The sequence below is a fragment of the Canis aureus genome, chromosome 16, assembly GCF_053574225.1.
Source record: "Canis aureus isolate CA01 chromosome 16, VMU_Caureus_v.1.0, whole genome shotgun sequence".
NCBI lineage: Eukaryota > Metazoa > Chordata > Mammalia > Carnivora > Canidae > Canis > Canis aureus.
In genome coordinates, this window is record NC_135626.1 from 44,044,058 (window position 1) to 44,057,343 (window position 13,286).

Genomic DNA, 13,286 nt, shown 5'->3' on the forward strand with positions numbered 1-13,286 from the left:
GTTGCAGGACTTGCAGCTACAGAGAGTTTGAGATCTAGGGAGGAAGGTTGGATGCAGGGAGTCAAGGGGCGTATGCCAGCTGACTCAGACCCAGTGAGAGAGCTTTCTTAAAGGTCACAGCCAGAGAGCTCTGCTGTCATCTCCTGGGCCAGACCCATGCCACTAAAGTGTCCCCCCACCCCACCTGCCACCCCTACCTGAGAAGCTTCATTGTTATTTATTTATTTATTTATTTATTTATTTATTTATTTATTTATTTATTTTGGTCTTGCACATCGTTGTCCCAATTGGGAATCAGTTATTTAGGATGATGCAAAACACGAGATATTCGATGATATGGAAATTAAAAGCATCCACCCTACTGTTTTGCTGTGGGGACTCTGTGTGTGTGTGCAAAGCACCCAAGAGTGCTTGATGAACTAGTGGAAGCATTTCCTTCTCTCTCCTGGTGCTCCCTCCCTCTTTGAGGGCCCAGTCACAGGCAGAGCACACAGAAGAGAATACGTTGATGCCACAGTGCGTTTCCCTACCTAATTAAGTCCACTGAATAATTTCATCTGCAGAGAGGGAAATAGCTGCCATAAGAAAATAAATACTCGGCCTACTTCTCATCATGGACAGAGCATTCGAAACCAGAAATGCCGTGTTGCGTGGAGGCTTCTTGCAAAGCTCACAGAAACACAACTGTTAATTCAGATATAGCTGTTCTACAAGCTGCTAAAAACTCATAAAAATGCTTTGTAATTCTGCCTACGTTCTAATCCTGTGAGGCCGCAGTCTCATTTTTGCGGTCCTGTACCCAATGCTGACCACATCGACGGCTTATGCTAATCTGAGATAGAGGCCAATGCACACAATCTCTGCATCACTTTAAGATCTTTATTATTAATGACTCATCAAGGTGTCAAAGTGTGTTATAAATCTAAACAGAAAATCAGAGTTACATGTTACGTGGGAACTCGGGTTTTACATTCTACTCTGGGTCATAGGATTTGATGGTGGAAGCACATAGCACAGTGAAATGTCTTTATTGGATATTGACGCTTCTATTCTGATACTAACAAAACCAGAATTATGGATTAGCAGAGTCCAGGAAGCAAAGCAAAGTCAAATGAACCTAGATGTGTGTGAAACAAACTTAGAAAGTCAGGGGAAAGGCATGTAGGTCTGTTGTACTGGTGGCGGATTTCTACTTGGTAGACCGTGGTACTCTAATTTAGCTGAGTAATTGCTGTTACAGAATCCAAATCTACAACGCATGTGTAATTTTAAAAATGGGTTTTACATTTCTGAAGCAAGACAGAAAAAAATAAATGCATTCTTTAGATCTCTGACATTAAGCTTCAGGACAGTTTTACAGCCTGGGACCTGAACAAATCTCTTACCCATAAAACGAGAGGAATAAAAGATTTGCACACGTGCATTTTTTAAAAAGTAACTTCATTGCTCATAGTCAAAAGAAAAAAAAGAGAGAAAGGGAGGGGGGAAGGAAGGGTGGATGGAAAAAGAAAAACCCTTCACATACCTACATATTCTACTTTGGTAATCGCAGACTCTATGATTCAGTTCAATTTGCTTGTGTGCTTTCATTTAAATGGAGAGGGGTGGGGGGAGCCTTTCCAGAAACAGCAAAAAACGATTTGTATGTACATATATTTAAATAAAATAAACAAAGGAAAAACTGCGGTGTATACTTATTGCCAGCTCAGCAACAATGTAAAAAAAAAAAAAAAAAATGGGTATAGAAACATATAATTCTGAATGAAACTAAAAAGTAAGGAAACATATAATTCTGAATGAAGCTAATAACTGTTCAATTTATAAAGCTTAAAGTGCCTTTACTCATAGGGGATCTGGCTTAAAGTCATCACGATTAACATATTTTAACACAGAAATAGAACATACAAATATATCCCCTAAAATTTAAGCAATTCCATAACACTTAGTTTATCCGTTTAACAAATGTGCATAAGAATCACCTTAATTATATTTCACAGAATCTGCCATTTGAATGATTGTTCCAAGATCAATGGGAGAGTTTCTTAAAATCTAGAATTCAAGTCATTGATGTCTTGTAAAGTGACCAAGACAGGAAACATACACAACTGCTTCTGGGCACAAATAAATGTCTTCCCTTTGCTGTTTCCCTCATTACTCTCCCCTCCTCAAAAAATAAAAAATAAAAAATAAAAAATAAAAAAATAGCCAGCAACAGCTGCCGTCTTTCAGGACACAGCACAGGTTTTTTCTCCAACCGTCTGAGAATGTTTACCACTGCCATCTATTCCCTCATTCTATCTCTGTGATCCTATTTCTTCATGTTGTCTTTGGAAAAGAAGGGAGGTGGGCATATAGGAAGCCCCCTTGCCGGAGAAATTAGAAATGTCATTGTTGCCTTATTTCTGCTCTTCCAGAAAAAGCCATCTGCTGCAGTCAACTAGGGCATTTAGGAGAGAAATATTATTCTGAATAATGTCAACTTTTCTTCTGCCTTTCGGCTCAGGAAAAAACTAAACAAAACATCACAACTTCTAGCACTCATCCATCATTACCTGCGCAAGTGGCAGGTGTCTACTTTTTACAGCCACTGCCTTTTTCTGCTGATATCAAGACACCATGAGGGGCAAACATCGAACCAGGCAGGTGATTTCAGTTAAATATCTCAATGTTACAATCTGCTGGATGCCTATCTGGCATATCTTGGTTAGATGACATGATGTTTTTCTAGGACGCTACCCTCAGCGTTGAAACATTTAAAAATCCGTTAACCATGCTGGCGGCCTGTCTTCCTATTTTTATGTATTCCAGTATCCTACCTTTATTCTCTGTTACTGCATATGACGCTTCCAATTGAAGATCCAAGCGTGTGATATAATAAAAAGAGATGAAATTTAAATTACTTGGGCTCTTAATAGCATCCTTAATACAAAATTTGCTAGCAAAAAAAAAAAAAAAAAGCTTAAACAATTGGATACTATGTAATTTTTAGATAATCTTTTACCAGATTTAACCTGTTCTTCTTATCCTTTGTCACCATCGAACATAGCTGTAACATTCCTTAAAAGGCCTGTTTATGACTACTTGCCTTAGGGTGAAGAGTAACATGATGGAGTGGTAGCCCCTGTCATCACAACTTGAACTACATTTGGGATTCAACGGAGATTCTATTTAAAGTCAAGACAGCTTTCTGATAAGGGGCTTCCTTACACTCATCCGTGGCAGACGTGGGGGTCTCCTCGGGGTTTTCACAGCTGCTGACAATGGCAACCGCACTAAACGACCTTCTTCTGACCGTGGTGTCTGATGTGTCAGATCCTCGGACTGGGGGGGCTTTTTCCATGTTGTGGAGCTGCTGGTCTTTCCAGTCCAGTTGCTTGGCACTGCAAAAGGGAGCATAAACTTCAACGCTCCCCTCAAACTGTAAGCAGTTCACTTTGTAATACTTTCTCTTAACTTCCAGGACATCATTAAACCTATGGCCCCAGAGAATTTCTCGGGGAACATAGGAACTTCTGGACTGGTGGGAAGTCCCCGTGGAATCACCAGTATAGATAAATGTCACCAAAATCTCAAAGTTGTCTTTGGCCACTGCTTTTCGGTCAAGGGCATACAGAGGGCTCTCGTGGTCAATCTCATGAACGATAGTTACTGGTGTGACAAGGATGATCTGGTCATTGACCAACTTGAGGTCCTTAAATGCCATTGTCATCCGCCCTTCACTGTCTTCTGTGTAGCGGAGAAGTTGGGCTCTCACTGTGCCTTCCACCACATGGTTGGGTCGGAAATCACCAATGCGCCACATGAGGCAAAGCTTCCCATCTCTCATGCCTATGAGTGCAAAATAGCTAAACCGAATGGTTTGGGCTCTCTTTCGAGCAGTTGCCATTTTAGCCAAGGCAGCTCCAATGATGAAGGTGTTTATGATGCAGCTCAGGATGGACTGAAGGATCACCATGAGCACTGCCATGGAGCATTCTTCGGTGACACAGCGGTAACCATAACCTATGGTGGTCTGGGTCTCAAGGGAGAATAAGAACGCCCCCGTGAAGGAATGGACATTGTCAACACAAGGCGTGATGTCCGGATCATTTAACAGATCACCATGATGAAAGGCAATTAGCCAAAAGATAGAGCCAAATATCAACCAGGAGAGAATATAAGATAAAGAGAAAATCACAAACATATGGCGCCACTTGGTGTCTACAAGAGTAGTGAAAATGTCCACCACGTAGCTCCCCCATTCTCCAAAAATGTGCTTGAAGTACACATTGCAGCTACCATCTTTGTGGAGCAGACGTCTCCTGGCTCTTCTCTTCTCCGCTATGATGTGCTCTGGGGGGTAGCCCGGGTATTTGGGGTCCACATTTACGATCGGATAGCTGCTGCCGTAATAGCTCATTCTTTCCTCTGCCCTCCAGGCACCCAGGTGGATTTTGCAAGAGTAATAGTTCTGTCACTATTTGTTGCTTTAAGTTTTCAGTTAAAACCTGAAAAAAGAAAAAAAAAAAAGAAAATTAAATAGGCTTCAGCTTTCGCTTTTGATTTCCATCCTTAGAGCAATTTGCCAAATTTGAAGCAATTTCATGCCATCTGAAATGGCGAAGACCTCATTTGAACGACAGAGACATTCAGTATTGATTACTCATTTCAGTTTAGAATTCAACTCAGTCATTATAGGAGCAAAATATGCAATTAGAGAAGATAACATTTTTATATATGCAAAAGGCTTGGGTAAACACTATGATTATCCTAAATGGAGCCTCACTACCTTTTCTGACCTGACATAAACAAAAGTCGTATTTTTACAGACTCTTCTGGCATGAGGGCTCCTAGAACACAAAGCAATCTATAACGTAAAACGGCAAAATAGAATTCAGATATTTGTCCAGCTGGGTAATAAGGCTTCTAACTGTTGAAGTCAGAGGGTTTTTCTAAGAAGGATGCTATGAAGCGTCGCTACCTTCATGCTACTTGTTAACTTACATCCTTGTTGTCGCAGACCCTCCCCTTCGGCGCCTGATGCCTCTCTCTCTTCCCTGGAGGTTTCTCTTCCTGTTGTACTTCCCAGGACAGAGCAGAACTGACTGCGACACTATTTCAGATTCAAGTCCTTTCCCCTAGCTCCTTTAGTTTTAAGAGGGAAAAAAAAAAAAAAAAATGTTCTTAACCCCAGAGGAGTTAAAACCACGCCCAGGTAAGCTTTCAATAAGGTATAAGATTGCTTTTGCTTTTGTCTCATGACATGCATCCTTTTTCTTTCTTTCTTTCTTCCTTTTTTTTTTTTTTTTTGGACACTGCCATCTCTTCTCTTTCCCTCTGAATAGAAGCCGAAAATTTGCCAAAGTTCTAATCTTGTTTCCCTCTTAAAGGGAGCATACTGCAATTGGACCCTTCTCTCCAGCTCTGCAGCGTATCCCTGATGCTTTCACAGCCATCCGTAGGCAAAATCATTTTTCCCCCTCCAAATTCAATCTTTAAAAGATCAAGGTAGATCATAGAGTTCTTATTGCTTTTTACCATCCAGGGAATAGGCCAGTGGTTTTTCCCAGCTCAAGTCTGAAAGTAAGTTTTCAATATTCGATGTTAAAAGTGGTCCTTAGTTACTTCTATGCAACAAACAGAAAATAAATAAATAAATAAAAAACAACTCACTGAAGCCCAATTTAATGCTTTGATCATTTTTAGAATATGCTTTCCACAGAACCTGCCTGTGCTAGATGGGGGAAGAGGGGACGAGGGGGAGAAAAAAAGACTTCCCATTAGAGAATCCAGCCACGGCTGCATAGACATTGCAGTGAGAATAAATACGGTTGCTGACATTGAGACCCACCTCCCCTGAAACTGGACTGAGGAAATCAATCACAAAGCACTTATCCAACACCTTCCCCGAAAAAGGGAAGAAAGAGTTAATTTCCTTCCAGTCAAATAGGAATCATTTTTCTTCTTCTCTGGGGATCAGGCCCACTTGACAATAAACACTTTGTTTGGTGGACCACTGCAAGGATGAACTCTGCTTTCAGCCAAAAAATCCTGTAAGGCATGTAGGAGTTTCTCTCTGTCCATCCATATGCCCACCCGGCCACTCTGCTGGCTCATCCTCCAGGTCTGCTTTGAGCAGTTCCATCCCCTCCTTCATCTTCAACTGGGTTTTGCGGGGTGGTGGGGGGACGGTTGTATAATTTCAGGACGTGACCCAGGGCTGACAAAATGCTTACCGGAACACTGAATGTAAAATGTTCCCACAACTTTTGCCCACGACATATACCATTTCTTGGAGGTTCCTGTCTGATTTGTCATCGAACAACACTTGACAAAACACAAGAAGCTGCTCGAGGTCTCTGGGTCTTCATTCTCTCACCTGATCGCTGGAGGCATGAGAATGGGACCGATTATTAATCCAAGGCCCAGAGGATTTCAAATTAAAAAGTAGATTTAGAGAGAGAATTGTTTCCTTGTTAAAAGCTTCCAGCCTGGTTCCTTAAAGGGAACGGCACAGACTGGGAGCCTGAGGATAAGAAAGCATGGTTCATAAATCAAGAGCTACTGTGTGACTCTGCTCTTTTCTGCTGCCAAAAGAAAAAAGAAAGGTTTTTATTCGAAATGGCACGTGGTGTGAATTCCAGCAGTGCCAACAACTGTTATAAACAAGCCATTTTATTTTATTTTTTTAAGGCTTTTTTGTAAACAAGCCATTTAAAAAAAAACAAAAAAACAAAAACAACACCTTCCCCAGTAGGCTAATTGGAGAATGAATTTTCAACTAATGCAAGCTGTAAGTGAGCACATTTGAGAATGTGGAAAGTTCATTTCTGAATAGTGTTATAGTTTCAGGGATATAAGTCACGGCTGTGAGAATCCTGCCCGAACCCCACCAGGCCCTGTGTCCCCACCACAGGCCATCATGTTGAATTGATTATCCATTTCTATTTATGCCTGTCATTCAATTTCAATTCATCAATAAGCCTTCAGATTCTGTTCAGGTGCATACACTTTATCCATTCTTTCGTTCTCCAACCATGTAAATGATAAATTTTCTAAAAGATGATATTTTTTAAGCTAAATGCCAGATTGTAACCAAACTAGTCATATTGAGTGTTAACCACATCTCAGATTATTACTCAATGAGCAAATCATGTGATGGATGCTCTTTTGCCAAAATGACTAGACAAAATTTTTATTAACCTCTTGTTACATGCGTTGTGTTAATCTGAGCACTTTTCCCCTTTTTTGCCATTAAATAATGGAGGATGAGCCTTGCTGGCTGACTGGACATTCTGTGTGTAACATTGGTGTTTCTTAGGATTAAAACTGGGTTTTCAAAGTGCCTCCGTGCTTCATGATCACCTTGTTATCGTCCATTCCCTTATGAGAAAACATTTGCAATGTTTCTACTTCTATATATTTTTTTTGTGCATGTTGCTCTCCTTGCTCTCCAGAAACTGATGGTGGCTATTTCGTTAGCAGTAAAATTCCCTCTTTTATTAAAAATGGGAATTTGAGCACTGCACTGACAAGATTGTAGAATATCATGTGCCCAAGGAAATGTTGAATCTGCAGTCCCTCTTCTGTACCAGTTTCAAACTGTTTTGCCAGGTGGTTAATTAATGACAAAGACAGAAAAAGACTGCAATTTCTTTGTCATGACATGGAGTTCCGATATAGATGTGGCAAGAGTGAGAGGCAAGGCAGGGTCAGGATGGTGGGTCGTTTCCTAGGATGCCATCAAAGTCACTACAATGTACTCCCCCCACCCCACAGATATGGCCCAAAGAGAGCAAGTTAAAGGGATCAGCAAACTGGACCCTGACAGTGACTGTTCTCAGACCTTACTTGTTGTATTAAGTTTAGACATTTAAGGGAAAAAAAAAAAGCTGTCTAATCCACTTTCACTAGTGAGACCTGCTTTCCTGCTTTTAGTACTCAGGGTTCTAGATCTTTGCATGAATTCAAGGAGAAACCTTTACTGATTTAGAGTATTTCGAATGGGCTATGCACATGGGCTGCACATAGGACACGAAATATGCTCAGCAAAACCAGTGAGCATCCCGCATACCTGTCCCCATTTCTCAGTACATAGAAGTACCTCAGTCAGACTCCCTCATCTTTTTTTTTTTTTAAGACTTTATTTATTCATGAGAGACAGAGAGAGAGAGAGAGAGAGAGGCAGAGACACAGGCAGAGAGAGAAGCAGGCTCCACATAGGGAGCCCAATGTGGGACTTGATCCCGGGTCTCCAGGATCATGCCCTAGGCCCAAGGCAGGCGCTAAACTGCTGAGCCACCCGGGGTGCCCAGACTCTCCCATCCTGAAGCAATCCCTCTGTCATTTTGCTTTATCCTCTCAAACTCGGCTATTTACTCTTATAGACATTTAGTTCTTTAAAAAAAAAAAAAAAAACAGTTCTTCGAACTTATACATTTCATTAGTGTGTTGAAGGGACAACAGAATGGTTACAACTTCATAATCTCATGTCACTTTAAAGGTAAAATTCGATCCTGTCTCCAGCATCTGCTTAATATAAATACATTAAGAGTAATACAAATTGTCTTTGTATAATTTGGGACACACCACAAATAATGCTCTAAATATTTTTGGCAAAATTCAAGGATTAATGCCTGTGGCCTATGATATTAACAAGTACCTTCTTTAGCATGTACATGACTTACAGGAAGTCACTGAAAATCAAGTTACTTTCCTAGTGACTGTTAGATGAGATAAATTTTAGTGGACACATGAGAGCTGACAAGGCAGAGAGTAGAAAGGATGGCCTAGATTCTGCGTGTAGGTCATTGTCTTTGAGCACTGGCTTGGCTGCTGCTCAATGGTGTGTGGAGGGGCCAGAGTGGGGGGCGGGGGCAGGCAGGCTGTGAGGGAAGGTGCAGTCAGATGGCACTCGTGGGTGGGCCCTGGTTGCTACGGACGAAAGAAAGAGGGGTGTTAATGGGACAGAACAGAACCCAAACAAGTTAGGTTATTTTGCTTGAACTCTGTCCCACAACTTGTTGCCTTGGAATTATGGCTGAGCTGTGTCTCGTCTGGAATCCTCATTAGACATTCAGGCACAGTTAGGTGGAGCTCTTCATTCAACCACTGAACACCTGGTTCACTCAGAAACCACTAGATACTGCCCAGACTTCTCCAAAGTGTCCTTGTCTCTCAAATTGCAAACAGTTTCTCCTTTGTCGACATTCTATGGCGTTCTTGTGTTTCTTCTCAGCTGCTATCATCCCCAGAGCAGGTCTCCAGTGGAGTTGCAGCCCTTGACCTCTCCATTCTCTTTTCCTGCCCGACCCTAGCCTCCAACCCTGGTCCAACTTCTTGGTGACAAAGGACTTTACTTCTTTCCTGATAGAACTCTACAATTTCTCCTGAATCAATTTAAGAAACGTTTTGTGCTGGGCGCCTGGGTGGCTTAGTGGGTTAAGTGTCTGACTCTTGATTTCGGCTCAGGTTATGACCTCAGGGTTGTGAGATTGAGCCCCACTTTGGGCTCCAAGGTGGGTGTGGACTCTGCTTAAGATTTTTTTTCTCTCTCTCTTTCTCCCCCCTGCCCCTCCTCTTTCTCTCTCCCTAATTAAAAAAAATAGTTTTGTGCCAGTTTGTGGTAGGAAAAAAGGTTTTCTACTAGGCTATGTGCAAACAACTGAATGGAATCCAGAGCTGGGAGAAGCAGAGATCTGGGATTACAACATTGCTTAGTAACTTTATCTGGAGAGCCTCTTTCTAGCCCATTTTTTTCTTAAGTAATATCTGTATCCTAATCATAAGTCCTGCAGCATCCCAAATGATGCTGTGTTCTGGGATTATGTTTCCCCACTTTCTGGATATCAAGATCATACCAGAATAATAAGAATTATAATTCCAAATTAGCCTGCCTTAAAAACAAATTACCTTAATAAACAGTCTGAAATAAAATGGTGTTTTGTTTTGTTTTGTTTTTTGTTTTGGTGTTGCAGAGAAATCATGAATTGGGAGGCCGACTCCAGTTCCAGGTCTGTCTCCAAAGTCCTGAGTGGCTTAGGAACACAACTTTTCTCTGAACCTCAGCGTCCTCATGCATGATACAGGGATAAGAACACCTGTGCTACTGGGTAACTGTGCGTCTGAGTGAGATAAGGAATGGGAAGCGTCTTTCACTGTGCCAAGCTTGTCATAATTATTCGATAATTGTTGCATGAATCTGAATCCTATGAGGGCTCAGTTTCCCCCTCTGTAAAATATCAGAGCACCTGCTTGAACCCTGCCAAAGAGCTTTCCACTTGCATGCCAGAAGTGTCAACAATGTGGCTCCCAGTAGATATTTCTATTCAAGTTCGGGGATGGCACCACTGATTTCTACCACTAAGCCACCTGGGCCAATCCTCTGTCTTTCCACTAGCTTCCCAAAGCTCCAGGGACCAGATCATTTTGGGTTCCTTTTCACAAGTGTCACCTAATGGGAAATACCCTATTCCTTCTCCTTGACACACACGCTTGCACACCCCTACTCCCCCAACACACACACACACTCCCACTCCTATATACATGCACATACATGCTTTCAACTCAGTTTTAAAAATGTATTTCTTAAAAAAAAAAATTGTATTGGTATTTCCTCTGAGCATCCAAGCTAAAGGAAACAAGCCCGACAAGTTTGGCAAAGTTAATGGGTTAAAGAAATTCACAGGGTGGTTATCATACTTATTCTTTGTCTTAAGTGGAATGGGCACGTTTTACAAAGAGGGTTCTGAAGGCTTCTCTTGTTCTTATCGTAATAATCAGCCCATCCCTGTCTTGGTTGGACGCCAGCCTGAGTTGTTCAGAATTTACTTTGCACTCTATCTGGGTTGGTCCCAGAAGCTGGCTATCATGAGATCTTATGTCCTTTTAAAGACCACAGTTCAGGGACGCCTGGGTGCCTCAGTGGTTGAGCATCTGCCTTTGGCTCAGGTTGTGATCCCAGGGTCCTAGGATCGAGTCCTCCATTGGGCTTCCCTGCAGGGAGCCTGCTTCTCCCTCTGCCTGTGTCTCTGCCTCTCTCTCTGGGTCTCTTGTGAATACATAAATAAAATCTTAAAAAAAAAAAAAAAAAGATGACAGTTCAATTTCCTTTTGATGTGGAAGGTTCCCCAGTGATCTCTAAACCTCTCCAATGAGAGTTTGTTGCTGACTGTTTTCATTGTTTTGTCTTTTTTCATTTTTCAAAAAATTGAGCTCCTCTTCTCTGCCAGACTCACCCACTTTTAGGAAATAGTAAGAGTCCCACCTCCGTGGAATGTGCATTTGAGGGCTGGCAAAAAGAAGCAGTAAGTTGGAGAATGGCCAGAGCAAGGAGAGCAAGGAGGGAGGGCGCATTTTGACCAGGGTGATTGGAGAGCGTTTGGTGAAGGACTTGACATCCAAGTGAGAGCATGCTCTTCACTGCTCCTGTCTGTGGCCTTTGGTAAAAATGTTCTCAACTCAGGCCTTGTTCTCTGCCCTATTTTGTTTGTTTGAGACACAGTCTCTATCTTGTTGTTAAGGTTCTTGCTATGTACAGGTGTAGTCTGGCTGCTGCACCTTTTGTTCTAAGCTAATGTTAAGGGCCCAGTTCTCACCAAAGCCTCTCATTACGGGAACTCATCTGCATTTAATCACTGAAATCAGGCTTTTCTGATCAGGTAAAAACCCGGTTTTACCTGGTCTACATAACAGCCTTCTCATTTCTTGTCACTCATCTAGAGCGATAGCTTTGACTGGAATGTAAATAACCCTTCTCTTGCGACCATGGGTCCCATCCAAGCTCCATATTATGGTGTTACATTAGCGTTGTTAAAGGACAAAAGTATGGGGATCAAAGACTTGGATTCTACACATGGATCTGCTGCATCTTACAAATAAATATCTTTCAGCTTCTTTTCATTTATTTAAAACATAGGGACAATGGCTGACTCTCTCAAAACATTTTCGAAGGAACTAATGGCATAATACAAAAGAGCACGATGGCTAGCATCTTGGAAGCTGTCTGTATTTACAGTCTCTGTTTAACCCTTAACTTGAATACATAGGTCTCCACTCCTTTTGTAATAGCTTATTCATACTGGGTCTTTATTTATCCTGGGAGAGACAGGTGTCTGAGCTACAGTCTGAAAAATGAATACAGGTTAATCAAACAAGAAGAAAGAGAAGAAGTGTTTCCCGGGCAGAGGAACAGCATTTGCAAAGACTCCATGACTCAAGGATGCCTAGGGCATGCATTCCAAAGAACTGAAGGCAGGGGGGTGGTAGTTGAGGCTGGAAGAGAGAGAGAGAGAGAGAGAGAGAGAGAGAGCATAAGTGACCTAGTAGATAGAATTTAAGATTTGGGTCTTTTCCCTAAGAGCAATAAAAGCAATTGAAGTACCTTAACTAAGATCACAGCATAATGAAGTTTCCATTTTTAAAAAGACTTCTCTGGCCCTCCAGTGGAACACTGGTTGGAAAAATTAAAAAGCCGACGTGGGGAGTAAACCAAGAAGTCATTTCGATGATCAGGTAAGAGAGGATGGTGGCTAGGATTAGGATGACGCCTGTGGAAGTGGTTCCTGCCCCTTATCACAGGAATGTTTCTTCACCTGCACCTGAAAGAGAGTCACATGACCTTGGGGCGACCAATCAGAACTTCACAAACAAGACTTGGACTCTTGAGCCAGTGATGCGAGGATGCTGAAGCCTATTATTCCAGGCAACTACACAGCATCAAGAGGCCACTGGTGTGGCGGTGCATCTAAGTGTCTCCAGGGAAGGGAACGAGTCACAGCTCCTAGGGTGACGGTCCTCAAGATAAGATTTTCATTTTGTCCTGCCTCTTGCTTCTACTCATATCAGGTTTTTTCTTGTCAAACTCCCTCCGATGCTATAAGCTACCTGTTATCTTTCCAATAATATTTTCTTCTGCTTATGTTACCCAGGGATAGTTTTGATTGCTTGAAACAGAGAAAAATCAATTAAAATTCAGTTTCATTAACATTTTTAAACTGTCTCCCAGATGCAAGACTACGGACTAATCACTCTCCCTTACTCCCATCACATAAACCAGCAGCAAGTTCTGTGGGCTCACCTTCAAAGTAGATCTTAAAGCTAATCATGTCTCCTGATAGTCAAAGCCACCATGTCTTCAATGGACCAGTAAGAGAGCTTCTTTTTCTGCTCTTGTTTTTTTTCTTTTTCTTTTTCTTTCTTTTTCTTTTTTAAGATTATATTTATTTATTCATGAGAGACAGAGAGAGAGAAAGAAGCAGAGACATAGACAGAGGGAGAAGCAGGCTCCCTATGGGGAGCCCAATGTA

At 41.8% G+C, this 13,286-nt stretch overlaps 1 protein-coding gene and 1 long non-coding RNA gene across 9 annotated transcripts in view; one reads left to right on the forward strand and one right to left on the reverse strand.

Annotated features, from left to right (window-relative positions):
* LOC144286758 (uncharacterized) overlaps window positions 1-13,286 on the forward strand; it is a 180,153-nt gene that overhangs the window by 27,693 nt on the left and 139,174 nt on the right. The window lies entirely within an intron of this gene.
* The window catches only part of KCNJ16 (potassium inwardly rectifying channel subfamily J member 16), a 70,380-nt gene continuing 57,955 nt past the window's right edge, over window positions 862-13,286 (reverse strand). For 4 of the 6 annotated variants that reach the window (XM_077853636.1, XM_077853635.1, XM_077853637.1 and 1 more), the window contains one exon: window positions 862-4,487. In XM_077853636.1, the coding sequence (XP_077709762.1) occupies window positions 3,140-4,399 (1,260 nt within the window). In that variant the 5' untranslated portion in view covers window positions 4,400-4,487 and the 3' untranslated portion in view covers window positions 862-3,139. Of the gene's footprint in view, window positions 4,488-4,983; window positions 5,125-13,286 lie in introns of all 6 variants that reach the window. The other 2 variants (XM_077853638.1, XM_077853640.1) reach the window with 1 other exon arrangement.